Consider the following 16,118-nt stretch of genomic DNA (forward strand, 5'->3'; position numbering starts at 1 on the left):
ATAGTCTTTATTTTATATATGCACAATTTAGAATGTTTTAGACTGTAAATCGTATTATATTGTATTGTCATTGTGTTGAATGTCTGTACTAGAAGCTTCCAACACCAAAGAAAATTCCTTGTGTGTGCAAGCACACTTGGCAATAAAGCTCTTCTGATTCTGATTCTGATTCTGATGTTGTTGACACATCTGCTTTTTATCATTTGTTGGGCCAGAATAAACATTCCAGTTTTGATCAGATGCTGTTTTGGACTTTCCAAAGCTACACTGTCAGGGTCCACATTAAAAAACACTATAGTGTAGTGTTTCACTAAAGTAAATTGTAGTATATTATAGTATGTTATAGTATGCTATGGTATACTAGTATAGATACTATAGTATTCTGTGGTAAATTGATCAACTGTAGTAAATACTGTACATTGTAGTATCTACTATAGTAAGGTTAAAAACAATTTATTTATAGTACTAATAATACTAAAGTTTGTCTGCTTTCCAATCTTTAGGTGAGCCAGAGTTCCGCTATGTCGCTGGGATGCATGGAAATGAAGTCTTGGGCCGTGAGCTCCTGCTAAACCTCATGCAGTTTATATGCAGCGAGTATAAGCGAGGCAATCAGCGTGTCGTACAGCTTGTGAAGGACACACGCATCCATCTGCTTCCATCAATGAATCCAGATGGATATGAAATGGCCTATGAGAAGGTGTGAAGCAAAATGATCGAACATAAGGCTGTATAACAGGTTTGATGTGTTAAAAGAAGAAAGTAATTCGAATTCGGCATCTGTTTGTCATCAGGGATCTGAACTTTCTGGTTGGGCTCTCGGACGCTTCAGCTTTGAGGGCATCGACATGAACCATAACTTTCCCGACCTCAACAACATCATGTGGGACGCTCAGGAGCTGGCCACAGACAAGAGGAGAGTGAGCAACCATTACATCCCAATGCCCGAGTACTACACCTCAACTGAAGCTTTAGTACGTACACCTGTAAAATATGCTCTATTGTAGCCTTTTTGTTATTTTATAATGCAATGTTTACTTATAAAACACAGTTGTTTAAAGTTATTGATTGATCTGGTAGATGCTTTATCCAGTAAGTGCATTGAAACGGAGTTCGTAACATTGGAGATGTTAGCCCCATGCTTTACCAGTTGAGCTTTTTGAAAACAACTATTTCATTTTTAGATAAGACCTCCATGGTAGCTGGCCAAAAAAGTTAGAGATATTTTGAGAGTTTACCCACAGACTTTTTGTTTCATTGTGACACAATAAAACAAGGACTAAAAAGTCACACTTATTGGACTTTTAGACTCTTATATGATGAGGACACACTGCACATTTGCATGGAATGTGGGAACTTCCTCTCAGCTGAGGCTCCCTGTGCCGGGGCCTCCAGAAGAAAATAAAACACACTCGGTTGAAGGAACAGTCCACACATTACTTACACACAATCTCGCAGGCAAAGGCATACATTTGCACTTCATCCATAAAAATGAACCATCTCCTCTGCAAGCTTAAATATGGAGACATGTTTGATAGAACTAAAAGATCTACTATGAGTTTTAGGATCATTATTAGGTGGAGTTTCAAGTTTGTTTGGGGGTGGGCCAGGAGACTTGAATCAGTGTAAGGAATTTTATTTAGCTAAAAATGGCAAAAAGTGGCTCTGGTTTCATTCAACTCACTCCAAAACCACAATCAATGAGCTGGTGGACCAAAGCATGTTTCAGCATGCCTTATACCCAAGATCTTTACACAAGATTGCCAGCATTAGTCAAATCATTACTACAAAACGCTCAATAAAATATACTATAGTGTGATAGTCTTAAAGGGATAGTTTACCCAAAAATGAAAATTCTGTCATCATTTACCCACCCTCAGATTGTACCAAACCTGTATAAATTTATTTTTGTTATGTTAAACACAACGGAAGATGTTTGGAAGAATGTCAGTCACCCCATTGACTCCCATAGTATTTATTTTTCCTACTATGGCAGTCAATGGGGGATGAAATCTGTTTGGTCATCAGAACAATGAAATGTATACAGATTTGGAACAACTCAATGGTTAGTAAATTATGATAGAATTGTCATTTTTGGGTGAACTGTTCCTTTAAACTCCAATTTAAGCCTAAACCATATCCTTCTAAGATTCCAGTTGTATCTATATATTTGAGTTGTATATGGCATATATACTGCTTGTCTGCTTATATTAGATTAAATATAAATGCACATGTGCTCATGTCTAGATTGCTCCAGAGACGCGTGCTGTAATCAGTTGGATGCAAGACAATCCATTTGTTCTGAGTGCTAATCTGCACGGAGGAGAGCTGGTGGTCACTTACCCGTTCGACTGCACGCGCGATTGGATCCCTCGCCAGGACACGCCCACCGCAGACAACGATTTCTTTCGCTGGTTGGCTGCTGTCTATGCATCCACCAATCTAGCGATGGCAAACCCAGATCGGAGAATCTGTCACTATGAAGACTTTCAGCAGCACAACAACATCATCAATGGAGCTGATTGGCACACGGTTCCAGGAAGTGAGTCCACAGCCAACACATACACCTTACAGGACGAATGGATGAGCTCGACGTTTGCCTATAATTTGCATTTACAAAAATAAAAACCATGTCTTCATTTACTCATTTATGTTTTATTTTCTTTCCAAAAAAATTTTACAATGTTTTTTCCGCTTTAAATTAATTTCGATATTTGTTTATCCACGTTCCTCATAAAGAAGTGCTTTATAGACTGATTTTAAAGTATTACTGATAGGGCTGTTAACCATTAACCACAATTAATCACATCCAGAATACATAATGTGTACTGTGCATAATTATTTTGTATTTATAAACACATACGTAATGTATTAAGAAATATTTGCATGTACGTATTTATACTTACATAAAATTTAAATGATATAAAAACATTTATTGATTTTTATATTTTACTTAAATATATACATGTATGTGTATGTGTTTATACATACAAAACAAACATGCACAGTACACGGACATATATCATGCAAACACAACATTTTACTCTGGATGTGATTAATCGTTTAACAGCCTTTTTCCTTAATCCTTCATTTTGTTTTTCATCTGACTTTCTAGGTATGAATGACTTCAGTTACCTCCACACTAACTGCTTTGAAATAACCGTGGAGCTGTCGTGTGATAAGTTTCCTCATGCCAGTGAGCTCCCTGTTGAGTGGGAGAACAACAAAGAGTCTCTCCTTCTGTACATGGAGCAGGTGTGTTTACTTTCCCCGCATCATATGTGAAACACCTAGCTACTGCTGAACCACATGTTCTTTTCTCTCTCCACTCTCTTTACAGGTGCACAGAGGCATAAAGGGTGTCATCAGGGACAAGGACACTAAAGCTGGAATTGCAAATGCTGTCGTTAAAGTTGAAGGCCTGGACCATGACATAAGATCTGGTATGTGTTATATTTTTATAAAATGAACTAATTGACAGCCCTGATTGTTTTATCAGCTTTGTAATACAATATGTCATCTTTTCCTTTCGCTCGTGTGCGTGTAGCTGTAGGTGGTGATTACTGGCGTTTGCTGAATCCAGGTGAATATAAGGTAACTGTGTGGGCAGAAGGTTACTTCCCCCGCATCCGTCAATGCTCTGTTGGGTCAGAGCCTCGGCCAACCATCTGTGACTTCACCCTTACTAAGACATCACAAGATCTTCTCAAACAGATTCTAGCTAAAGGCAAGAAAATCCCAAGGGACAATCAGGTACGGATCCGTGCCATGCGAATGCGTGAACTCCGCGCCAGCACCAAGATTCTTAACCGCCGGCGAGAGCAACAGCAGCGTCTTAACAAAGTCAAACGGAAATGAACTCGTAGATATTGAGCCGGTCTGTCACAGGTTGAGAGACACTGAGATTCTGAACTGTTACGTAACTCACTACTACACACTCCACTTTTATGTATAATGGAAATAAAATACACGACCGGTCAAAAGTTTTAGAACACTTACTCGCTTATTTTCCCACATTTTAGAAAATAGTAGCTTATCACATCTGTGAAATAACAAAGGGAACTATGAGAATTATGTTACGACTTAAAAATGTAAACAAAAAAATCCAACTTGGTATATTTTAGCATCTTCAGTGTAGTCATATTTTGCCTAGAATTTCCAGAAAATGTTTCATTGCATTTTATCAAGCAGCTCCTTAAAGTCTCAACCTGAAATGTTTTTTAAACAATATTGAAGGAATTCCCACTAATTCTGTGCTTTTATTGGCTGCTCTTCATTATTCAAAGTCTTCAATTTCAAAGACATTTTTATTAAATAAAATTTTAGTTTGTAATGAAAAAGATGTTTGCACAATTATATTCTTGTCCAAGAAACGGATTTCAGACATTTAAACACATCCCCTCAGATCAAAACCTTTTTAAGATAATGAGAAACATTTCACTCAAGTGTTGTAAAACTTTTGACCGGTAGTATAGGTCAACATCAACAGCATGATTATGGATTTAAGCTAGTTTTTCACTTTTTAATGTGGTCTAACTTGAGCACATTGAATGTTCTGATGCTAAACATGTGACTGTTTCTTTTACCACTACAGATTTCTAAGAATGTCTCATTTTGAAACAAAAACTGAGGTTGTAGCTGGTATTCTACCCTCAGATTATGTTATTGATATAAAAAAGCTAATAAAATATTTTTAAAAAACACCTTTCAGATCTACATATTCTGTTCTTTTATCACAAATATCTAATTTAGACCTAATAGGTTTTAAGATTTTGAAAAAACTTGCACAAATTTAGATATAACCTGAATAAGAAATATTTATGAATCCATGCGATTTCTTTACTTTTTGAAGCACACAGGCCCTCTTTGGACAGCTTTTAAACAGCTGATCTGCTGGAGAGTGAGACATGCCGATGCTTATTCAGTGTACTTAAGCACCATAAAGTGTCCCAAACACCTTTTGTTTACACCATTTTTCTTCCCCGTGTCAAACAGAACTTGTTAAAAAAAATCTTTATTTAATATATCTGTACCACTGCATCCTTAGTAATGTTAACATAAAGAGAGTGATTCATACTGTGTAACAATCATGGTTAAAGGATGGTCACTCCATTATAAAAACTCATGAAGGAACCACTGATTTTAGTCCCAAAAAAGGTGGACATCCAGATTTGTCCCTCCTCCCGATTCTGAGAATGCTAAATTCAAAATATAAAACACTCATCCGTCAGTTAAACCTGCATCCAACTGCTACCTCGCACTGTCCTCATGTCCAGAGTTCACAACTCTTCAGCGATGTGTTAGGAGCATCACATCATGGGATTCATCCGCGACCACTGATTGTCCCTGTTGAGTCCATATGTATGAACAAAAACTAACAAAATTCTCTAGATCATTCAGACCAACCAGTCAGTAGTAAATGTGTTCATCCTAACACACACGTACACAGTACATACTGCATTTGACAATCTAGAAATCAGACTTAAGTTAGTGTTAAGAACAAGCAGACTACCAAACGTATAAAAAAAGAAAAGTAAAGCCACATACTTCCAGAAAAAAACATGGCAAAGACTAAAATGTTTGGCAAAACGCAAAAACTGCCACCAGGTACAACATGACCAGTTTGAACTGCTTACAGATAAAGTAAGACTTACATGTAAATGGCTAAAGCTGTTACTGCATTACTGAATGAATGAGCAAACATGAAAAAAATCTCACAATTCTCCAACGTTCACATTTGTGACCGACCACACTCAACCTCCATCGCTCTGAGTGAAGACTCATACCATCATCTCTCATTACTGCGCACACAGTTTATAGCGTAAATGACAACTACATCTAAGAACAACAAACTCGCTTGCACAAGGTCATACACATGTATACACAATGCTATGACCCAAGAAATCACAATCATTTCTTTCTCCCATTACCTGCCATCAACATTTGTCTGACCAGTCAAATGCCTCTGCCATTTGTAGCAGGTACAAAGATATAGTTCAGCAATTCATGTAAATTCGTTAATCTGTTTGTGGTTAAAAGTGTGGTTGGTACAGGGATACACGTCCGCTGAGGCAGCCCGACGCTAGCTGACAATGAGTGGGCGAGAACTTTGTTGTGAGCACCACGTCGCTGTGAGAGTAGATGGAACGGACCTCCCGCAGCAGAGCCGTCCGCACGGGCATGCAGTCCACCAGCTCGCCACAGTGCTCGTCGAACGACAGCAGGCGCACACCGTAACCGTATGGCGAGCAAATGAGTCGTCCATCGGGGCTGAAGCATAGCTCCTTAATGTAGCCACGGCCAACGTTTGCCTCCTCGATGTAGTGTGTGAGACGCAGAGAGCAGCGAGGAGACGATGGGGGTCGAGGTGGTGCACCCTCCTGAAACTCATACACACACGTCCACTGGAGAAGGGAAGTGTTTTTTTAGCAAAAAAGGTTTTCCACAATTCTGTTGTCTATACAGTACGTGCATAATTATTAGGTACATTGATTTTCTGGTCATATTTTTTTCCAGGCACAGTTACTGTAAAACTGTAAACAGGTACAGTTTAACAGCAAAAGAATGAAGAATTAATATGAAGAATAAGGTTGTGAAACCATGAGAAACCCTTAAGTCTCCAGTGCCACCATTTTCCAGAATTGCCACTTACCTTTTGCTACCCCATTGGTTACGCCTCAATGTTGCAATTTCTAGTATTGCATTCTTATAATGGGCATTAAATATTTTTGACTTTTCTGACTCATTATACCTGTAGAATAAATAGTACCTAATAATTCTGCACACCTAAATATAAAGCGTTTTTTACTTCAAGCCTTTGCTAACTATTATATATCACAGATTATATACAGTACACGAATCATTGTAATTATTTAGACTGATGTGGTTAAGAATTGGTAAAATGTGCCTGGAATTTTTTTAAATAAAAAAATCAATGTACCTAATTATTAAGCACGCACTGTAAAGGAAAGTATACTACACTGTACTTTTGAACGGTTGTTTAGGTAAGTTACTGACCTCTTGATCATCCATGTTGCTGGAGCAACGGAGAAGTGTGGCCCAGCCCTTAGGATGCAGCTGTAAGGAGGTGATGCAATTTCCTCTGTCCCTCTCACCTGGGATCTCTGGGGTTAAAACCTCCAGACTGTTTCTGGGTGACAAACCTGGACAAAATGTGAACACAATGAGAACCATAATAGTGACCTTAAAAATCACTGATGGGTAAAATTGACTAAAAACTGAATTAGTGAAGGTTAAAGGAAAAGTTCACCCAAAAATGAAAATCTTTCGCCATTTATTCAGTCTATTTCAAACGTGTATGACTTTCTTTTTATGCAGAACACAAAAGATATTCAGAAGAATGTTGGTTACCCAACACCACCAGTCCCCATTGACTTTTATTATGGACACAAAACCACATAGACATTTCTCAATATATCTTCTTCAGTGTTCCACAGAAAAAAAGAGTCATATACAGGTTTTGAAAGACATGAGGGTGAATAATTGACAGCTGAATTGTTATTTTTAGGTGAACTATCCCTTTAAGAATAAAATTAGCACTGGCACTTTTTTAAAATAATAGCACTATAGCTGTAATTTTACTTTTTTATTATATTATATGTAAAATCATTCTATTTAAGCTTTACCCTCTCTATGCGGATGGGCTTTGCTGTCAATAGTATGACGAGAACCCCCTGACCTGGGACCTGCCGATGAACCTTCTGAGAGAAAGAAGAGATTCTCAATATACAAATGTGCTCATAAACTTTTATACATCTTGCAAAATTTGGAAAATGTTTAAAGGTTAAGAATTCTCAAAATGAAGGTTTGTTTTTAATGTAGTACTGCCACGAACAAGCTATTTCACATAATACATATTTACATATTGTCCACAACTGTATATATAAATATATATATCAATAATAATAATATTAAACACAAAATGCTTTTTAAATTGCTATTTTGAACTTAAAGTAGCAAACAAGAATACTCTAAATGTAACTGTTGTAAGTAACATACATTTTTTGTATGAATTTACCATAAGATTATTATTATTTAACATGTCATTTTATGTTCCATTCCAATTTAATACATAAAAAGCACATTCTTATATTACGACTTCCTCCCAAATCTATCCGAGCAAATATCAATATCAGATCCTGCATAAATGCTTCCCATACCACCGCTTCCCTAGTTTTCACATTTTATTATAGTTCCCACGTATCAAATATGTCATGTGTTTATGCTTCATAACATGCAAATACCTGTGCTGAGCGGAGCTCTGCGGGCCCGTAAGATGCGGTAGCTACCGACCTCAAGGCTCTGGGTCAGGTCAAGATCATGTAAGATGAGCAGGTAACCAGAGGAGGTGGAGATCAACATCTTACTGCAGTCTGGAGTCAGACGCATACGCATTAAATAGCGTGTGTGAAAAAACTTTTTGTGTGGGCAGCCGTCTTCTGTAAACCTTAACGCACAGACAGCAGAATGATCGAGTCATGTGCAAACTCACATCAGCCATAATACATACACCCTACCATACCGCAAACACATACCTGTTGGTATCCCAGGTAATGACATTTCCATCAAATCCAGATGTGACCAGCAGGCGAGTGTTTGTGTCATACTCTATGTTCTTGACCCAGCTGGCGTGGCCGTGCAAGGAGCACACCTTCGTGTTGAGTTTCCGCAAATCCCACAATGCAATAGTAGTGTCATCAGAGCAGGTCGCAAACAGACGGTTGTCAAGAAACCTAAATATTACACAAGATCAACCTCACGCAGACATCACAGAGAAACATATGGGCTACAGTAGTACATGCAAAAGTTTAGCATGGAATGCTGTGAAGTTTCATATGGAATTGTTATTGAAACATACAATTATTTTTGCACATGTAATTAAGGCTTGTAACTCAGACAAGGCATGAATTATGTTTGTGAATATGTACCTTATGTTGTTTACACAGTCCTCATGAGCCTCCACCAGTGTTTTAATATGTCTGGAGGAAACGGGGTCAAACAACAGCACCTCTGTCTGTTCACAAGCAACCGTCAAAACCGACCTAAAAAGATATTCAGTAATTTATTGAGTTTTCTGAGCACTGGATGATAAAAATAACTCAAAAATGCCTTTAAAAAACAATACAAGCTTTAAACTTTGTCTTGTGTCTCTTAGATTTATTGTATAAAAAGACTACACGATTGCTTGAATGACTCTTTTTTGTGCTTGGTCTAAATAGAGAAGTCTTTATCTACTCTTTAACATACAGCCACAGAAAAAAATAAGAGACTGTTTCAGAGACAGTTTTTCTGATTTTAAAATGTACTATTTATAGGTATGTGCTTGGGTAAAATGATAGTTTTTGTTTCATTCTGTGAACTACTAACAATATTTTTACCAAATTTCAAATAAAAATATTGTTTTTATTTGCATTTATTTGCAGAAAACGAAGACTGGAGAAACAGATCAAAATAACAGAAAATATGCTTTGTATTATCAGACCTCTAAAAACTGCAAAGAAAATAAGTTCATATTCACTTTTAAGCAATACAACAGTACTTTTTGTACATGTATTTAGAAGTTCGAAAAATTATTTTTTTGTGTAATAATCTGGATTTTTAGCACAGTTTTCATGTGTCTTGTCATGCTGTCAGTCTTTCACATTGCTGTTGGATGACTTTGTGTCACTCCTGGGGTTTGATTTTGCTGAAATTCAACAGACACCGGACTGAAATGACCACAATACATCTAGAAATGATGATCTAAAAAGAAAATTTGGAGTGGTCTCTTAATTTTTTGTGTGGCTTTATTTGTTAAAATGTACAATTTTTAGTACTTTAAAATGCCAGATATAAATTAATTTAGTATTTTGCGTACATTTTGGATACAGAAGAATAGCTGACCCCAATCTATTGTTATCACCCAGTGTTAAAAAATTAAACTAAAAAACAGAGCTTTTACAAAAAAAACTATATTATTAGTTAGGAACAATACAGGAATATTAGGTCACGTGACAGGTAAGCACCAGGGCAGCAGAGTGCCAGTCTGAATATAAGAAATGTCAAGAATGTTTATTTACATCAAAACAAACTAAAAAACTCTAAAACCCATTTGAAGCTTAATCAGGGTCCTATTTTACATTACACAGAGATAAACGTCGTTTAAATAACACAAAATCTCAAACTTTAGTATACTAATGTGCCCTTTGCATTCAGCTCGTCTGGCAAATGACAACTCGGCGCGCGTGCCGTATTTTTTCACGTACCCGTCCGGTGAGTACTCCAGGTTAAAGACAGCTCCGTGAGTCTGTGTACTGAGGTTCATCGAATCAGTAGCCGGGCTCATGGACGAATAAAGCCGTGTCATGGTCCGAAACTGATCCCGCGCAGGGTCCACGAACGGCCCCCTACGGACCGTCCTCCTGCAAATCCACGAGAACAGAGAGTCGTACATGCTAGAGACCCTGGACCCCGTCCCGTCATCTCCGGCTAACTCGAGCCTCGAGCTGCCCTGCACAAAGGCACTCTCCTGGCCCGCTTGCGGAGATGATGGTCTCGTTGACCCCTTGTCATCATCGGTGTCTTCCTCCCCGTGCCGCAGATCGTCGTCCAGCTCGTCGACACGGGCGGCGCGCGGCTCCTCGGGGTCTTCATTGTCGCTCGGCTGTCCCGAGCTCATTGTTGTTCGAGTGTTGTTAGCGGCTCCGTTTTGAATGCCAGATTTGAGGAGATCTGCTCTCCTAACTCACCCTTCTCCTGCTGTATGGGGACAGGCACTGGACCTGCACGCCAGGCCGTCTCGCAACGCTTCCAGATACCGCTTAAACATCCATTAATACAAACACAAGACTGCTGCGGATGTGTGAGTGTACAACAAACTACGTATTTCCGGTTCCTGCATATGTTAAAACCGCCGTGGTTAAAACTCAACTGTATTAAAGCACGGAGCTATAGCGTTTAGAAGCTACTAAATAACACGTGAATAAAGTTCTAGAATAAATAAAAAAAATTGTCCATTGCTTCCGGTAAAAAAGTAAAAGGGTAATATAGCTTGTGATATTAACACTTTTAAATTTGAGATGTTACACCAGTAGTTTTTAGACTAATACATTTCCAATGCATATATGCAGAAAGCCAATAAAAAAAATATAATTTTTCAATCTTCATTGACCCCGCCAAAAAACACATTTTCTACAAGTAGCACATCATATCAATAAAATTATCAAAATTATTTAGAGTCAGATATAGTAGGTTTGTATCACTGACAACACTTTTTTATTAAAGTCCAATATATAGAAAGAGCAATTGTAGTGTTAAGAATGATCTATTGATATATTCCTAAAATTAAATGAAGAACACTAACTCAACAGATTCAACCATTGCATCAGTACCTTATAAAAGTTCTTAAGAATAAATTTGGAGCTGGACTATCAGAAACCCTGATATGCTGCAGCTCGTCATGTTTTATGTCATTTCTATCTATCAATAACAAATTTACGTGTCGATACTTCTCAGTCCCACATAATGTCAACGTGAAATGACAAACCCCATCTTTAAAGAAGTACCACTCTCTCAGACCTAATGATCATAAGGCGCCATTAATTCGCTTATAACATATCTCGAACTCTCTGAGATTGAATCTCTAGCATGCTGTCATAGACAGAGCGATAAACACTGAGGACCTCAAGCGCAGTGGGCCGCAACTTGGGATCTTTTCTCTTGCACTCTGTGTGGATCTGAAACAAATGAAAATGGATGACATCACTTTCTAGGACATTCCCCAATAAAAAACGTGTCACATCTGGAATCTTCCAGATGTCTGTCTTTTCATCATAGTCAGGCATGAGTCCATCTGAAAACGGAACATCCTCCCCGTGGGGCCACAACTGCTCAGGAGCAACAAAGTCTCCCGTTATCTCATGGTGGCCACACTTCACCCCTCGATGTGCCCTTACTACCTCAGGAAGTGCATCAAGGTCGTTGGCCAACAGACGCATGTCAGATGCAAAAAGAAACTGGCTGAGAGTTTTGTGTAGGTCATTGGAGTCACACATCACACGGATGCCCACCGGACTGGCGTGCAGGTACGCCAGGAAGGCAACGTAGTCTATTGCCAGCTGTAGCCGTGTATGCCATGAGTTTCGCCAGCGATATCGGTCTTCGGCAAGGGTGACGTCGAGGGTCAGTGCTGATCCAAAAGGATGGTATTCTGTAACAAACATACCTTCTTCCTCACATGCTCCTACAAGCGTTACAACATGGACGCTCTGCAAGGAACGCAGCATTGACACACCATGGAGGAAATCATCTTTATAGTGCTGAGACGACAAGACCGAGAGAGCAACCTTCTGCCCTCGCCATTCTGACAAATAGACCTGGAAAACACAATTAAGCATCGTGTAAGTCTCTAAAGACAGTAGGTTTAACAACAAAAGAACTTAAGCAAAATACATCTTCTCACGTTTTTTACAGCTCCCTGTCCAATGAGCTTAACTCGACGGACCTCAGCACGAATTTCTGGACACTTCAGCCAAGGGGTACACGTGGTCATAGTTCCGATTTTAAAGTGGCGAGGTGGACACCTCATGTGTGCTGAGGGAAGACTGGTGTCCTCATACAGGGCATCTAAGTAGAAATACAGCAGTAGATTGGCACAGAGGAGAGCTGCCAGGCAAAGCGCAACTACAGGAAGTCCACTCCTTGCCCCACGTGTGCCATAGTTAGAAGTGCCACCCATACTGACATCTTAACCTGTTGATCAAAACAAGAAAACATATTTAACTAGTCAATATTTAAATACTAGTAAAATGTATAAGCATAAAAAATAAATGATTGGGCGTTTTAATAACTTTTTACTGTACAAAACGTTTATAAATATTTTTCACATTAAAAAAAGTTTTTAAGATTGACATCTTAGCTCATTTAGGTGTTAACGCGTGTCTTACCTTTAGTCTAAATGTAAGTAAATCTAAATGAACTGGCAACTTATTTAAAATAAAGAAAACAAAAACTGTTAACTTATATCGGCTCAATCAAATCTAGTGTCATAAATAATTCGATGGTTTCAACACACCTGTTTGCATAAGAATAAACGTGTTTTTCCCCAGCAGCGGACGCAATTTGCTTCTGTTTATACGGTTTTGAAACTACACATTTTAGCATTTAGTATTTCAATCCACGCTGCCAAATCCCATCGTACAATGTTATTTTTCCGGATCGTCTCGCTCTACGAAGTGTCCAAGAGCAGTTTACTGTGCCCGGAACACATATCGCCATCTAGTGTCTTGTCAGTGAATAACCTAGCAGCCTAGACCGGGGTACTTGATGTAGGCCTACTTGGCTTGAACTTCAGAGGATACAGTGGGTATGACCTAGCCTATAACAGTGTGTTTGATCTAGCCTACCCTTCTTAACATTTTTGTCTAAAATGTAAATCAAAATACTTCAAATAATCATCTCATACTGTAGTGTCAGAAAAAGATGTTTTTTTCTCTGACTCTCTGTCTTCCGCTTTCGGTAAGGAGCGCTGAGCGAATGACGTCATCAGAAGCTCTGCATATAATCACTTTCATAATTATTAAGATGCCGAAAATATTTATATGCTTTTGCTAACATAGGCTAGTTGAAATACTATGTAAATAATAAACATGTTTTAAACAACTATTTTTAAAATCCCTTTATTCAATATTTTGAAAGTATCAGTACTTTTATGCTCGATCTGCTTCACTGATGACATTTTGGACATTTATTGCTACGTGGATCTTTGGATCATTTTAAAGAAACCAGTTTGACACATTAGGTGTTTACGTTATTAGTTACACACAATGTGTTCCTTAACCAAAAAGAGTTATCTTTTATTCATAAGAGAACTAACGTGCCACAGAAGCGTGTGTTTTCACTGTTTCCATGGATAACGTTGATTAAATATTAAAGCATTTGGTGTCAAATTGACACCCTCGTGTCACGAGCTATTTATCAGCATAGACCTTTAATGTAATGGCAAAGCACTTCGCCCGGGTCCGACTCCAATTTCAGTCCAACACAAATTGTATAATGTAGATGTTTAACGGCAAAATGGAGCGCCGCGCATCGAGGGCTCATGAGGAGGACAGAGCAGAGAGGAGGGTGAGATTCCGGGTTGCATCAGCGCACAGTGGACGCGTCCTGCAGGAGGTCTTCAGAGAGGATGCGCTCGAGGACTCTGCGGACACAGACACAACGGTCAGCTCAGAGCCCGAGCGCGCCAGCTCGCCCGCCATCAGTGAGGCAAACAGTCATCTGAGCGGCCTGGTGGGGCATGAAGCTGACGACAGCGGCAGTGAGCCCGATGAGCTCCTCATGTACGCCAGTGCCGCAAAAGAAAAGTTGTTCACCGGGAAGCGCGTGAACATTTTCAGTAAGAACGGAACCATCCGGGGCGTGAGAGACAAAGTGAGTGCTGGACAGGTGCTATTTAACAACCTGTCCAAAATGTATGGGGTAAGTGTGATGCAGTGTACTATAATGCATGTATTGTTTTTTTAAGCAGCCTTTTATTAAAGGGATAGTTCACATATAATATAATTGTCATCATCATTTATTCACCATCATGTCGTTCAAAACCTGACAATCCTGTGGAACACAAAAGAAGATATTTTGAATATTAAAAAATGGGGTGGTTTTATGTCCATATGGTCCAATGTTGTTTGGTTCCTTACCAACATTCTTCAAAATGTATTTTGTGTTCTGCAGAGGAAATGTATATGTTTAGAATGACATGAGGGTGTGTAAATGATGAAAGAAATTTTATTTTTGGGTGAACTATCCCTTTAAGGAGTCAGTTGCAGAACTCTAACACCCTTATTTAGACATGTAAGCTAATGAAGCCTATAATGAGTGTCTACTAGTTGCTGTTAAAAAGGCTCCTTTTACGCACTGTAAAACTTTGCTGTGGTTTTGAAGCAGGTTTACCAGTAACTTACTGTAGATTTAATTGACTATTTTGTTTTAAACATAAACTTACCTAGTTCTTATATTTTCTTTCATTAAACAATACTAAATATCTTAGGTTACATTTCTTGTTATGTAAATGTATCGTAATTTATCAAGTTTTAAATATTTTTACTAGAAAACAAAACAAAAGAAAGAATGTATTTTTTGCAGTGTAATGCCAGTAATGAGGACAGTCTCTTCTTGCTCATTTTGAAAATTTTGAAAATCAAAAGTGTTTTAATTTTGATTGTTGTAAAGTTTAACTCAAATTAAAAACAGTACTAGGAAAATATGAAGCATAATCAAATCTACAGTACGTTACAGGCAAAAAGTCTCACGAAATCTGTCAAGAAATGTGCTTGTCAATGAAATGTTATAGTGCAGAACTGGTCTTAAAAATTGACTTAATGTATTTATGCCAGTTGTGTTGTATAATTCTTCAGATTTATGGGTGTTTGTTGCTTTCATCCTATAAGGGACCATTGTAATTATCATGTTCAGATTTTAAGGTTCCAGTAAATATTTGACATCCTGATTATCACAGGATAGGTTTTTTATCAAAATAACACAGTTGTTTAGTCATTTATTTTATGAATTACTAATAATAGTTATTATTGTATTGTATTATATAAGTTATCATACGTTTGATGATATACTGTTGACTTTTAATATTTAATAAACTTGTTTCTTTCAAAGGACTCCCTTGTTTTGAATCGGCCTAAAAGACCTTGAGCAGATGCCTAACAGCTCCTAAATGGCCTGCAGCAGAGCATACTGGGTCACAAAGTAGGGTGTCACTCCGGTGGATGTCCAAGAGGCAGTACACTTCAGTATACATGGAAGTGATGAACAGTGGCCAATGAATTTCCTGATAAGTGATTTATAATATATGTGTATATTGTGGTTCTGTAAATATATTTTATATTAGCTTTTTGCAAAAAAAATCTTGAATAAAAGAAACTAAATGAATGAGACTATAGTCAACAGATTGTTGTAACTTCTTTGTTTGTGGTCTTTGTTTTCTGTAGTTGACAATGTGTTGTGATGAAACTCTATATTCCTTTGATTTTATAGGAAATAAGATGTTGTGATCAAAGTTTTATACATAGTTCTACATTTTAATGAATTAAAAAATGAAAACCAAACTT

General features: G+C 38.0%; 4 protein-coding genes across 4 annotated transcripts in view; 2 read left to right on the top strand and 2 right to left on the bottom strand.

Annotated features, from left to right (window-relative positions):
- Positions 1-4,703, top strand: part of cpxm1a (carboxypeptidase X (M14 family), member 1a) — a 7,731-nt gene extending 3,028 nt beyond the window's left edge. The window contains exons 8-13 of the mRNA XM_057341506.1: positions 504-700; positions 795-974; positions 2,248-2,542; positions 3,116-3,255; positions 3,341-3,443; positions 3,548-4,703. Coding sequence (XP_057197489.1) covers positions 504-700; positions 795-974; positions 2,248-2,542; positions 3,116-3,255; positions 3,341-3,443; positions 3,548-3,858 — 1,226 coding nt within the window. The 3' untranslated portion in view covers positions 3,859-4,703. The remainder of the gene's footprint in view (positions 1-503; positions 701-794; positions 975-2,247; positions 2,543-3,115; positions 3,256-3,340; positions 3,444-3,547) is intronic.
- Positions 4,704-4,996: 293 nt separating this feature from the next.
- Positions 4,997-10,996, bottom strand: wdr32 (WD repeat domain 32). Its single transcript, XM_057341507.1, has 7 exons — positions 10,266-10,996; positions 8,949-9,062; positions 8,556-8,753; positions 8,265-8,467; positions 7,647-7,721; positions 7,018-7,163; positions 4,997-6,404 (listed from the first exon to the last, which is right to left on the bottom strand). The coding sequence occupies exons 1-7, from the start codon at positions 10,676-10,678 to the stop codon at positions 6,033-6,035; spliced, it is 1,521 nt and encodes a 506-aa protein (XP_057197490.1). The 5' UTR covers positions 10,679-10,996; the 3' UTR covers positions 4,997-6,032.
- A 268-nt stretch (positions 10,997-11,264) lies between these two features.
- On the bottom strand, positions 11,265-13,377 carry pomk (protein O-mannose kinase). Its single transcript, XM_057341508.1, has 3 exons — positions 13,073-13,377; positions 12,461-12,750; positions 11,265-12,374 (listed from the first exon to the last, which is right to left on the bottom strand). The coding sequence occupies exons 2-3, from the start codon at positions 12,734-12,736 to the stop codon at positions 11,607-11,609; spliced, it is 1,044 nt and encodes a 347-aa protein (XP_057197491.1). The 5' UTR covers positions 12,737-12,750; positions 13,073-13,377; the 3' UTR covers positions 11,265-11,606.
- Positions 13,378-14,073: 696 nt separating this feature from the next.
- Positions 14,074-15,923, top strand: grxcr1b (glutaredoxin and cysteine rich domain containing 1 b). The gene is made up of 2 exons (XM_057342247.1): positions 14,074-14,478; positions 15,667-15,923. The coding sequence occupies exons 1-2, from the start codon at positions 14,074-14,076 to the stop codon at positions 15,700-15,702; spliced, it is 441 nt and encodes a 146-aa protein (XP_057198230.1). The 3' UTR covers positions 15,703-15,923.
- The last annotated feature ends 195 nt before the right edge of the window (positions 15,924-16,118 follow it).

Source organism: Triplophysa rosa, linkage group LG9 (genome assembly GCF_024868665.1).
Source record: "Triplophysa rosa linkage group LG9, Trosa_1v2, whole genome shotgun sequence".
Classification (NCBI taxonomy): Eukaryota; Metazoa; Chordata; class Actinopteri; order Cypriniformes; family Nemacheilidae; genus Triplophysa; species Triplophysa rosa.